This window comes from Podarcis raffonei, chromosome 8, assembly GCF_027172205.1.
Source record: "Podarcis raffonei isolate rPodRaf1 chromosome 8, rPodRaf1.pri, whole genome shotgun sequence".
Classification (NCBI taxonomy): Eukaryota; Metazoa; Chordata; class Lepidosauria; order Squamata; family Lacertidae; genus Podarcis; species Podarcis raffonei.
Window position 1 is genome coordinate 68,690,844 of NC_070609.1, and position 13,252 is coordinate 68,704,095.

At 49.1% G+C, this 13,252-nt stretch overlaps 1 protein-coding gene across 7 annotated transcripts in view; it reads right to left on the reverse strand.

Annotated features, from left to right (window-relative positions):
• Positions 1-1,482: 1,482 nt before the first annotated feature.
• Positions 1,483-13,252, reverse strand: part of PRDM16 (PR/SET domain 16) — a 455,772-nt gene continuing 444,002 nt past the window's right edge. For 4 of the 7 annotated variants that reach the window (XM_053400641.1, XM_053400640.1, XM_053400642.1 and 1 more), the window contains 4 exons: positions 12,871-13,045; positions 8,650-8,880; positions 6,956-7,130; positions 1,483-3,268 (listed from right to left, as the gene is read on the reverse strand). In XM_053400641.1, the coding sequence (XP_053256616.1) occupies positions 3,134-3,268; positions 6,956-7,130; positions 8,650-8,880; positions 12,871-13,045 (716 nt within the window). In that variant the 3' untranslated portion in view covers positions 1,483-3,133. The remainder of the gene's footprint in view (positions 3,269-6,955; positions 7,131-8,649; positions 8,881-12,870; positions 13,046-13,252) is intronic. The other 3 variants (XM_053400643.1, XM_053400645.1, XM_053400644.1) reach the window with 3 other exon arrangements.

Genomic DNA, 13,252 nt, shown 5'->3' on the forward strand with positions numbered 1-13,252 from the left:
TCCCAATATACTTGGGGTGGGAGGTGGGGAGCCAGGATAGGTAAACTGGAATAATAAAGCTGATCTAAGTTTATGCCATTGTGAGAAACTTCTTTTTACAGCGCACGGGCAATTATGTAAGGAAGGGCCTGGTGCAGAGTGATACAGTCGTACCTTGGCACCCGAACGTAATCCATTCCGGATGTCCGTTCGACTTCCGAAAAAGTTCTAAAACCAAGGCGCGCCTTCTGAATGGCTGCGGGAGCTTCCTGCACTCAATCGGAAGCCGCGGAAGCTGAGTTGGACGTTCGGGTTCCAAAGAACATTCGCAAACTGGAACACTCACTTCTGGGTTTGTGGCGTTCGGGAGCCAAAACGTACGACTCGCAAGGAGTTCGAGAAGCAAGGTACGACTGTACAGTAACACAGACATGGGAAGATGAGGTGGTTTCTGAAGTCAGAGCTTGATGTTATCTACAAGGTGGTGCCTTTGACTGCAATCGGTAACCCTGGCTGTCTGCTTCCCTCTCTCCCTGTAACGCCGTGTAAAACAAAAATTCGGAATGTGGCACTGTCATGGTGCCACAAAGCCAGTGAAGTACAACAGGGACAGAAATAAATGCAGGATGTTGCTTATGTTGTTTCACATTCTCCCCCACCCATTAGATAATACTGGGATGGGGGGGAGAGAGAGAGAGAAAGGGAGAAACACCCGTCTTAATGTTTCCTCCAGTACAATCACTTCCGGCCTGCCACAATGCAGGTGTCACGAAGCTTTGGGGAGCCGTGGGGCCCATTTGCAAGCCAGAGATAACTCACAGGTGCTGCACACCCCACAAGCCAGCAGACACAACCATAGCATGCTCTGGGTTACCACAGAAGGCTGCTTCCAAGCTGAACTTGAAACTGGAGAGGGGAATCACATGGGTAGCAGGAAGGACCTCTGTGGGCAGATGTGTGCTCACGGGCACCTCTTTGGCAACCTCTGCCCTATTGTCTAGTTCCTGCCTTGGCAGCAACTACAGGAAGACCTGAGCACCTGATAATTACCCCTCTTGCCCAAACTTACTCTAAAAACCAACCCTGTACTCTAAAAACCCCTAAACCTGGATGAATCCTAAGCAAAGCGAATGCTGGACTCACAACAAGACGGCATTAAGGTCTCAATACTATTTCTGTGTCCTGGAACTTGATCTAGAGATGATTGGAAATCATTGGCACTGGACGGGAGGGAATCAGAACTGAAAATCTGCAAACAAAAATAAACAAAAACCAATCAGACACCCTCGTAATACTATTTGTCCTTGCTTTAGGAATGAGTTTAAATAGTGGTTCTGGAATATGGTGCGGAAGGTTGCCCCTTTATAATGAAGAAGTTTGCGGAGAGAGGAATAAGGCTGGCTTTGGATGGTGTTGTCTTGGGACCTTGTCTTCTTGCCAACAGCCTCTTGCCAATCTGGTGCCTTTCAGATGTTTTGGACTACAACTCCCAGTGCTGGGTGGGAGTCGTGACCACAACATCTGGATGGCACCCAACTGGCGAAGTCTGGTGTTCTGCATGGGAGCTGACCTGGCAACAGACTTGAGACTTCCCACCTGTTGGCACGAGACTCACGGTTTGACCTCTGCCAGGTCTCTGTGCAAAACTCTGCTGCCACAGTCTGCAAGAGAGGTTGCCAGCCCATTCCTGGGGGGGGGGGCAAAAATTGTGGAGCTGGACCCTAGGAAGATGCTTTGATTGATGCCCCCAGGTCCTACTTTAAGAACCCCAGGAGTGGCCCCGATCCACACCTGTCGAAGCTGCTGTCAAAGTTCCACTGAAAGCGCAACTGCAAGGCAGATTTGGCAATCTGGCAGACCAAAACAAGCAAACAGAGGAGTTCAAAGGGAAGCAAAGGGAATTTCTGTAAGACTTGCGATGCTTCTCAGGTCAGAGGGAAGGAGGGTCTGTATGCCCCATTTATCAGAGGAGTTGCTTTTGTTCTCCCCACCACCACAAAGTCCAGAACCTTAACTACTTCAAGCTATAGGGGAGTAATTCTGTTCTCTGGCCGTGCAACAGGAGAGGGAAATTACATAGCACCTCTCTTGCCCATTTCAAACTTTTACAGGCTGTTTTCCATCATAAGCAGAACCTGGGCAGGTGGGATAGTGAAGGCCATACACAAAGTTTCCTTCCACAGCCCCAGCTGATCCTCAGCTCAGCACCAGAACTTCACATAATGCGTGGCTTGTTCCACACATTATGCTGAACACAGCGATCAGAGTGCGTGTGGAAAATTGTGACTTGCACACACAGACGGTACACTCCTTGATTGTTACATGTGAATAACCATACAAGTGTACAGCTCAGTAGATGTGCACCCTGGGCCAGAAAGACTGTGCACTTGTCGTCGAACGTAACATGTGAAAACCCCTCAAGAGAAGTGGCAATGGGTGGCTGTAAACCGGAGTTACAGAGGGTTTTTTTTCCTTTAAAAAAAGTATGCCAACAAGCTTTGCAAAAGGCAACCACTGGGGGACAAGAGAGGTTATCACCCACAGAGAGGCCATCCAAAGAAGAGTGCACCTAAGATGAGGGACAGGAACTTGACACCTTTTTTTCTTTTTCTTAAGAGGGGGAAGGAAGCAAACAAAACTCAACAGAAGTCCTAATCTCAGCAGAACTCCAGTGACTTCATTGGAATAGGACCTGGCCTAGAACGTCGTTTTCTTCTTCTTAGCAGAACTGGATAGGAGGGTCAAGGGACTTCATGTGGGGTAGGGTGGGGTTGTTTACAAGGAGGTTTTTGCTGGCTCAGCAACACGGTCTGTAACGTGAGAGGGTGGGGCATGACTGGATTTGCTAACGACAAATGCACCTGGTCTCCCCCCCTCCCAGCCCAATGCAGGAAGCAAGTTTCGCTCCTGGGATGTACTATGCGTCCGAGAGATGGCAGGCCCCCGGGTCTGCTGCGGTGGTGGTTTCCTAGGTCAGACGAAACAGGGAACGAGCTGTCCGTGGTGGGTTCCTTCTCCCGGTGGTGGGTGGGTGAGCCCCGAGGGCTTCCTGTCCAGTCCTCCGCTGCTGACCAGAAGGTCTGAGAGGGGAGACGTGTGGCACCTCGGCCTCCTTGCTTGGGATCTCGGGCCGGGCGCCTTCTCCTCCAGCCTCTCAGAGATGACCGACGGCGCTGAAGCCTCCTGGCTCAGAAGCAGCACCTGCCATGTTCAACCAAGCATCCAGAGAGTTCTGGGAAGAAGGATGGAGGGGAGTGTTCTCAGAAAGGGACAACATCATTGCATAAGCCTAAGGGGGGGAAGAGAAGAAAAACACAGCGAGGGAAAGAGGGCATCAATACATGCTGGTCAGATCTTTGTCAGCAAAGAAAAGTGTGTGTGTGTGTCAGGAGTCTAAGAAAGGCAGTGTGGTGTAGTGGTTAGAGGGCTGGCCTGAGACCCGGAAGCTCAGGTTTGAAATCTCTCACTCAGCTGTGAGGCTACTAAGGGGGCACAGTCTCTCAGCCTGGCCTACTTCACAGGGTTGTTGTAGGATGAAATAGGAGAAGAGGAATGACGCACACCATCTTAAGCTCCTTAAAGGAAAGGCGGGGCATAAATGTAGTCATGATAAACAAATGTCATCCCCATTCGCTTCAAGGGACTTTGGTGCAAGAGCACTTTCTTGGTGGTGCGGCGTGTTTTTGCATGGGACTAGGGACGCGGGTGGCTCTGTGGGTTAAACCACAGAGCCTAGGACTTGCCGATCAGAAGGTCGGCGGTTCGAATCCCTGCGACAGGGTGAGCTCCTGTTGCTTGGTCCCAGCTCCTGCCAACCTAGCAGTTCAAAAGCACGTCAAAGTGCAAGTAGATAAATAGGTACCGCTCCGGCGGGAAGGTAAATGGTGTTTCCGTGTGCTGCTCTGGTTCGCCAGAAGCGGCTTAGTCATGCTGGCCACATTACCCGGAAGGTGTACGCCGGCTCCCTCAGCCAATAAAGCGAGATGAGTGCCGCAACCCCAGAGTCGGCCACGACTAGACCTAATGGTCAGGGGTCCCTTTACCTTTACCTATGGTAGCAAGCACTGTGCTCTCCAGATGTTGCCGGACTTCAAGAGTTGTGTCTGGCTTTCTTCACGCTCAAAATATACCCCTGCTGGCTTGTAGCCAACTACTCAGAGTAGACCCACTGGAATCAATAGAACTAATTGGGTCATGCCCGCCAATGTCAGTGGGTTTCTTTTGAGCAGGGCTAGCACTGAATGCAACCCAGTGAAGGAAACGGGCACGACTGCCTAAGGTCTCTTAATTTTTATGCATCTACTCTGATTAAATCTCAGTAGCGGCCAAGGTTGTCTCCCATGAACTCCAGCCCATATGGCCAAGAGATGATGGGAGTTGCAGTTCAGTAGCCTCTTGAATGTATCATGTTGGGTACCCTTGATTTTGGGGTGGGGGGTGAGATGGGAAATCAGAGTGGCTCAGTTTACACATCTCATCCTCTGGCATGTGCGCTCTCGCTTTATTCCCTCACTTCCTGACTGAGGTTGCCCCCTTGCCCTGCACCAAATAATTGATTGGATGGACGGGGAAGGGGATGACCTGCCTCCCACCTGCTCTGGTGTGTCTATGCATGCCAACTGTGCAGTGGCCATGCTGATTTTTAAGCCACACTCATCACCTCTGGCATGCAGCCTCTGGGGGCTTGGAAGGTGGCAATGTGGCCCTTGAGCCCGAGAAAGCTAGCACCCTACTCATTTCTGCTGAGTGGGGCATCCCTGGACCTCTGCCCCCTGATGGCACCACTGCTTGAACTGGATGAGTTCTTAGGTTGCCCTTGCTCTGGAATACAGGGGGAAAGGTTTTTTTCATACAAACTGTAGAGTTGGAAGATACCACCAAGGGCCATCTAGTCCACCCCCGTCTGCAATGAAGGAATCACAGTTAAATAATCCCTGACACATGGCCATCCAACCAGAGGGTGCTGTTTCCACTAGGCTGACTGATCAGAATCAGTATCAGAAAAGTGTGGTCAGGGGAAACAATGTCCTGTGTTCCCCATCCTACTGAGATCCAATAACAAATGTTGACCATGGAATCCAGGGAGATGTGTGCAGAGTTCCTCACTAGGAAAAGAGGAGGATGGACCTCAGAGTGAATGGTGAAAAAGGTTTAGGTTTGGGAAATGAAATCCTGTGTTCTCCCTCCTTCTCAGCTCCACTGCCTTTGGCCAAATCACAATTCTGTGTTGGTGTATATACCATTGTAGCAAAGCAACAACAGGAGCCCTCTGTAAAAACCAAGACTGAAATTGCAGGGGAACAGAGAACACAAAGTCCATAAAAAATTAGTAGGTTTTCAGCATATTAGTATTAAAAAGACAACGACAAAGAGACATGCATGGAAACAGGAAATGAGACCTCCCTTTCTTTCTCAACAAACAAGAACGTGATAATTAAGTTTCCCACACAAGACAAAAGTAGGGGAGCTTGAGGTTCTCTGCAGCTACCATCAGGGAGGGTCTTTCCTACAAACTTAAAATGGTTTAAACAGCAATTCTATCTTCCCAGGTAAAAACCTTCATAACTGGAGTTCTTGGAAGAAAGGCTAGGGGGAGCTATGAGAGAGAATTTTCACGGACCTCAAATCTCCCCAGGATCAGGGATGCTGTGACAAGGTGCATGAATACTGGGGCTGTGTTGCATAGGGACCATCTTCAAAGTATATCCCATTGCAATGAAGAACGTAGACTTGTTCATTTCAATGGGTCTTCTCTGAGCAGAACTCAGCTGGCGGCAACCCGCAAGTCCACCACCCAAATTTGTACCCGTATCGATGCAGAGGGTGGTCTTCAAACAAGTTGAGAAGGTGGATAGCTGGGCTCTCAACAGAACTTTGAACTTTGCAAAGCAATGTTTCTTCAGTTTAAGAAATGAGTGGTGATCTGAGAGGCAGTTGAAAGGATCTCTGCCATTTCACCAATGCTCCTGCCAAGGATTCTTGCTTCTTCTTTTTCAAGGTGAGGAGGGGCAAGCTATGGCAGTATGAAACAAGTGCTGGGTTGAACCTATTTCTCCATAATTCAATGGCCAGCGAGCATCTTGGTCTCTCTAAAGCAGGGCAGGAGAACCAATGGTCCTCTAGAAGTGGTTGGACACCCATGGGCCTCAGCAAGCATGGACAATGGCAAGAGATGATAGGAGTTTTATTCCAGCAACATCTGGAGGGCCACAGATTCTCCACCCCATGACCTACAGCAGGAGTAGGCAAGGTAGTGACCTCCTGGTTTGCTTGGGCTACGACTCCCTTCATCCTCAATCAACAGGGGTGATGGAGGCTGGTATCCAAAAACATCTGGAGGGGACCACATTGGCTGGTCCTGCTCCACAGCCTTCTGTATTCCTTCTAGCCACTAGCATTTCATGGTGATCTAGTGCAGAAGCAGCCACGTGGCTGGAAGGAATTTTGAAGGATGCGGTAAGACAGGGAGGTTTGCTGGCTACCAATTGCACTTGGCAAGTTCTCGGACTTATTAAAAAAGTGAAATTAAAAACCCCACCACCAAACCATCTACCCAAGGCTACCTCTCCTGTAAGTAAGGTATGCAACCTCCCCCACCACCGAGAAAAAGAACCTCAAAATTTCTAGCAACTCATGTCCATGTTTGATGCATTTTCTTGGTACCACTCCCCAAAGCAAATCTTCAAAACACTGGCTCAGCCTATAAAACCCGAGAGAAATTGGCCGTGCAGGTTGACCCATTCGTCCTTCCCACTATCGCCTCTGAGGTTAGAGTGGTAGGCAACCCAACCCATAAATCCTGATGAAAACATGCCCCTATAATGTTTTGCGGGACCTGCCACTGCTTGGCTGCGAGTTCCCAGTGTTGGCCACTGCTCATGGGGACCTTCAGCGAGGAAAGGAAACCAAACGGGCTGAACCCCCTTCGTCACTACGAGAGGGAAAACTGTGGAAAATACCCCAAGGGTACACCTACCTGATTTTTAGCCTGCCTGTACAGAGTCTGTTTTATTGCCTCAGAGTCTAAGGTGGGGTTATACACATCTTTAACTTCAAAAGCTTCCTCGGACGCCTTGCGTAGATCCAGCCCCTTCCCAAACTGCGGTAACTGCTCCAAATCTAACAGGCCGGCTTCGTCCTCCTCAACACACCTGTACCAATGACCAGGAGGGGAGGGGAGGGGTGGACCTGTTAGCGCATCTGACTGTTCACAAACGGGGCCAAGGTGAGCGTTGCCAAACTCGGGCAGGGGCTGACAACATGCACAGGCCGTGGAGGAGCTGCCCCGAAGCTACATGCAGGACGTGTTAAAGGGAGAGGGACACACACACAACACACACACACACAGAGAGAGAGAGAGAGAGAGAGAGAGAGAGAGAGAAGGAGAGACAGGCACATGGACGGACAGACAAGGTGCTTGCAAATGACACCGAGGAACAAGCAAAGCATGGCGTGGGCATGGCTGTGTGAGCTTGGATCGCACGGCGTCTCACTGGCATGTGGTGCTGCATGCGCCATTTGGTCTCACTGCCCAGCTGAGGAGCTCTCCCTGGAGATACCTCAAAGGGGTTCTCAGTGCCCCCTTGCGCCAGGGGTGAGGAAGCTCAGGCCCAGAGGCCAGATGTGCCTGCCCTGGCCCTGCTATACAATGCAACCCTTGGGATTCTCCCTTAGACCCCATTGCTCCTGCTATGCCCCCCCCCACACCAAGTGCTTCTGCTTGGCGGGATTGTGTCCTTGCACTCTGATAATGCCTCTTGCTTGCCTGTATAGGGGTGTGTCAGCACCAGGTGGTGCCCATCCAGACTGGTAGGGTGGAAGGCGGGGAGGTCAACAGCAGGTGGCGCCAGAGCCAATGACAGGCCAAGCCAAACAGTTCTAGATTTGTTCCCATCCTCCTCCCTGCCGAGGTCTACAAAGGGCAGCACTGAGACCAAGGAGGAGGAAGCTGCGGGCGTCTGCTTGCATGTGTGTGTGTGTGTGTAGCTGAAAGTTATGGACTTCATAATGGAGACAAAAGAGTCCAAAAGGCTCCCTCTAGGCTCCAGAGCACCTTGCTCCCTGAGGGTAATGCCATGGTGAGGAGCAAAAACAGCAAGGGCCTCACCAACTGCAGGTGAAATATGGCGCGCATAGAGGGTTTCAGACACTGCCATGCTCTTGATGAGTGGATTGAGCCTCACAGTCTTTCCTGAAAAATGCTGGGTGATCCATACTACATTGGCCATGCCTTATTTCCCAGATGTGTGTGTGTGTTTGCGTGAGGTTGAGAGTTCTCATCCATGCTGGGAGGGACACAAGCTAGAGGGGACCTTAGACGTGCCTGCCAGGGCATACAGGGACCCATGGGAACTGCACTTCCCATGATCCCTGGATACCTTGGATGAAGTGGACATGTGTGAAGGAGCCCAAAGGCTCTCTCTGCACCCTGCGGAAGCTTGCATGGGATGCTGATGACGTTCTGTGGCTTTGCCTGTCACAGCAGCTCAAGGCCAATGCTGAGAGCTGAGCTAGACTCCCTTCATTGCAGAGGTACCGATGCACCTCTAGGGCGGATGCTATAGCCACGCCAAATGGATGGTTCACGACCCCCCCCCCACAACTTGCCAATGAGGGGTGGGAAAAGCAGGCGTTCCCCCCATCACACACTGAAAGTCCTGTCCCACCCACCTTCGGGTGCGGTCAAAACTCATGGTAAGGGACGTGGCCTCTTCATCTTCCTCATCCTCATACCCTCCTTGCGGCTCTGTCGTCGGCGACGCCGTCTCGTCCTGCGACTTTCCCGTCAGGCTGTCATCGTCTTCCTCTTCCAGTTCTTCCTCCTCCTCGTCGACATCCTCCGTTTTGTCATTTGCGAGGCCATGGCACTGGGAGTTGCCATCAGCATTCTGGATTTCAGGCCTGTGGGTTGCAAGTGCAAAGGTTTTTGGAGGGGGGTTGCGGTAAACAGAGAGCAAAGATGACTTTCAGTTTGAGAGTCATGCCCATCTTTGTAAAGATGCTTTTCGGCTGCAGGATTATAAGAAATATGCTAGGACATTTTCTCATCCACACGCCTTCCTAACCTCTGCTCCTTTGAGAATATCTAATGCCCAGGAAAGTAAAAAGGTAAAGGTAAAGGACCCCTGGACAGTTAAGTCCAGTCAAAGGCGACTATGGGGTTGCAGCGCTCATCTTGCTTTCAGGCCGAGGGAGCTGGCGTTTGTCCACAGACAACTTTCTGGGTCATGTGGCCAGCATGACTAAACCACAGAACACTGTGACAGAAACCAGAGCACACAAAAACACTGTTTACCTTCCCGCCACAGTGGTAACTATTTATCTATTTGGACTGGCATGCTTTCAAACTGCTAGGTTGGCAGGAGCTGGGACAGAGCAACAGGAGCTCACCCCGTCACACAGATTTGAACCGCCAACCTTCCAATTGGCAAGTCCAAGAGGCTCAGTGAGGTGGCCACGGTGCCACCTGCGTCTTATGCTTTTTACCTGGAAAGTACACGTCCCCCGGCCTACAGCTTCATGTGCTACAACTGAGCACACTCCTTACAGCATCCCAGGTACTAATGGATCTACTTTTAGGGAGAGGCATACCTAGGCTCCCTTGTGGCTCTGAAGTCAGGAGAGACCATGGACCAGAAACTCAAAAAGTTTGCTTTTTGTCGCTTTCCGCATTCACCAGTGACTTCCCCCCATAACCATCAGGGTCAGGTCTGCTCTGTTCTGCCTCCCCTCCTCCACCTTGGTGCAGTCTGCCTTCTTCCCTCCTCCCTCAGTTTGCTGCTTTCCCTTCTGCCTCCCCCATTCCAGTGTGGTGTAGTGGTTAAGAGCGGTGGACTTGTAATCTGGTGAACCGGGTTCGATTCCCCGCTCCTCCACATGCAGCTGCTGGGTGACCTTGGGCTAGTCACACTTTTGTGAATTCTCTCAGCCTCCCTCACCTCACAGAGTGTTTGTTGTGGGGGAGGAAGGGAAAGGAGATTCTTAGCTGCTTTGAGACTCCTTCGGGTAGTGATAAAGTGGGATATCAAATCCAAACTCTTCTTCTTCTTCCATTCCCTCCTCCAACTCCTCACCCACTCTCATTCTTTCTTCCCCCCAAGCTCCACTGGGTGCTCCACTCACACATCTAACAGTGCCACTGGAAAAAGGGGCAGCTGCAGTGGCCCCTGCTGGTGACCAAATTTCTCTGCCAAGGAGCCCAGAACAGCCTGCACACCTTGCCTGGCCGCCTGGAGCGGTGGAAAAGCTGCTGGGAGAGTTTGTATCAGGCAGGCTCCTAGTCACTCGACCAAGAGTGAAGAGACACACATTTTGCACCCCTTTGGGTCTGCGCCCTTGGTGGGCCGACTTGAGCAGTCCGTAGGTACACCCCTGTTTTTAAGGCTCTTCTCTTTACCTGGGCTTTTGGCCCTTAATTTGAAAGGATTGGAATTGTGGCTTCTTTTAGTGGGTAGGATAATTAAGCCCTGCCTTTTATCTGTATAGCTGGGTCTGTTTGTTTTTTTAGATTATAACTTGCTGCTCTTAATCATCTTTCATGGATTTTTTTTAAAATAATATTTATTTCCACATTAAAAATCACACATAATCAAACACATTGTTCTGTTATGAAAGGAAAAAGAATTTACACAAAAAGAAAATAGAAAAACAAGAAAAAAGATGGGAAAAAATAGAAAGTTTAACAAAGTTAAATAGTCTTTAATGTTAAGTTGCTTCCAGTCCCTTGGTGAGAAAAGCAGCAGCAGCAGCAGCAACAATTTGCATGGTGTTTAAAATTGCCATAGTATACTTAAGGCACTATGGAAAACTTTTATTTCCCAGGGATCTTCGCTGATGCTCTGAAACGGCCTGTATTCTAAGCTGGATGGAAATGACACTCAATCGATATAACACAGCTGAGCTGGAGAAGTTCACAGCCCATGCCAGGTAAATAAGGAACTTGAATGACATCACTCATTTCAAAGTTCTGTATGCTTGGCTGACTATAAACCCGGCGCTGACAGCTTGCCATGCTTAATTCAGATGATATCTTTGCCACAGGCCCACCAGGATCCAGGAACAACATTGTCCCAGACAGAAAATAAGCATCGACCCTCAAGAGCCATCAGAAATGCCGTGATTAGTGTCTGACTTGGGGGCCCCACTCCAAACATGGAATTCTTGATGCAAAAAACCCACACAAATTAAGCATTTCTTTCTTTCTTTCTTTCTTAAATGTCCATGTTCACATTACATGGCATTTGGAAAGATCATTATAGCCTGATCGTAATTGCAACTGGCACTGCCTAGTAGGATGGAGAGAGAATGTGTGTATTTGTGTGCAGGGTACAAAAAGGACCCTATTTATTTCTTCTCTTGGTCCGTAAGCAGATTAAATATCCCCCCCCCAAGTCAATGTGAGGTTTAAAAAAATTAAGGGTAGGGAGCACACAAGCTTCCTGTGAGCCCTGCATCTCATCACATAGTCTAAACAAGCTCAGAAGCTGCTTGTAATTAAAAAACAACAACAAAAACCCACACATACGAAAGCCAGGTCCCCCCAATTTCATTCTCCCTAGAGATCAATTATGCCAGTCTGCTGAGGATTCCACTTCTAATTTGGTATCAATTTGTGTGTCTTTGCAACTAACGTGGAAAGATTCCTGATTGTCCACCAAAACTCCATCCTTGACTTTTCAGGGTTTCCTTTTCTCATTTAGATCTAAAGCACAAAGTTTTAAAAGCAAACTATTTCACAGGGTTTTTGTTTTGTTTTGTTTTGGTACTGAATGAGATTGCCATATTTTCCTCTTGGCTACAAGGAGATCAAAGCCAGTGCTGGTATCCATCTCCTGCCTAAGCCTGTTGTATCAAGCTACTAAGATGCTCCGAATCCATTCTAAGGGAATAGGGGCAGTGGGAAAAGGTCACATTCAGCAGCCCTGAGTTACTGTGGCAGGGAGTTCCATACATCCTGAAATCTAAAAATCAAATTAGCAGTAACGTTTATACAAGGTGAGGCTGAGGAAACCATTTTCTTATAGGTCGTGGAATCTGATCCCCGACACTCACAAATAAATCCTTGTACAGTGGTACATTGGGTTACAGACACTTCAGGTTACAGATGCTTCAGGTTACAGACTCTGCTAACCCAGAAATAGTACCTTGGGTTAAGAACTTTGCTTCAGGATGAGAACAGAAATTGCACGGCGGCAGTGGGAGGCCCCATTAGCTAAAGTGGTACCTCAGGTTAAGAGCAGTTTCAGGTTAAGAATGAATTAAGTTCTTAACCCGAGGTACCACTGTATTCAGAAATCTAGCATGTCAACCTTTTCCCTGAAACACTATTTTCTATGTGTGAGGATTTTTTACTCCCTTTTTTTGTATGAAGGAGCACTTATGTGAGCCCCCACCTGCAGTCTGTAGTGAAGCAGCTTGGACATGCTCTGTCACTGCACTGTAGAACTGGATTGTAAATACCAAACTAAGTCAGAAGTGCACTATAATTATAACGCAAGCAATCCATTTCCATAAGGCTGTTTGCTAACTCCTTTAAGCTCATCCCCAAAAATCCTTGCAGATGTCTGCTGAGGTTGTTACTGTCACCATAGTGAAAGTACAAAGTTGTCTTAGATCGGGTTTTCCCACACTTGGATCTCCAGCTGTTTTTGAACTACAGTTCCCATCATCCCTGACCACTGGTCTTGCTAGCTAGGGATGATGGGAGTTGGAGTCCAAAAACAGCAATACATATGCGCTCTACCTCTGAGCTAGGCTAGACACCCCACTTCCCAAAATTAATGTCTAACCAAATGGCCCCTTCCCCATTGTGAGGGTAGGCTCCTGATCCGGAAGCTCACAATTCATACTCTCCCAGCTCCATCACTAAAAACATGTTGAAACTCAACCCACCTTTTATCTGCTAAGCCCGACGATTGGTTCATCTCGCTATTTGCAATAAAGTTTCTGATTTCGGAGAAATACGAGTCTTCCTTCTCATCTAAAAGTGCATGGTTGTCTGATTCTGAGGTCGGCGAGGAGGCGTTGGTCCCCAGGTGGTTCGTGATGACGCCCGTGTGCTGGCTCACTGCGGTGCCGGAAGAGAACAGGCGCATGTTAAATAGAGGACTCCTACAGAATGCCCTCTGTATAGAAGGACACACGGTCAGTCTAATGAATGAAAACAAGCCAAATTGACCTGGGAACAACACTTATCCAAAGATGGCCTCATTGGGTTCTCTGCCTCTGAAAAAGTGTTAAAAAAGCGGTCGGTGGTGGGAAAATCAAGGCTTGC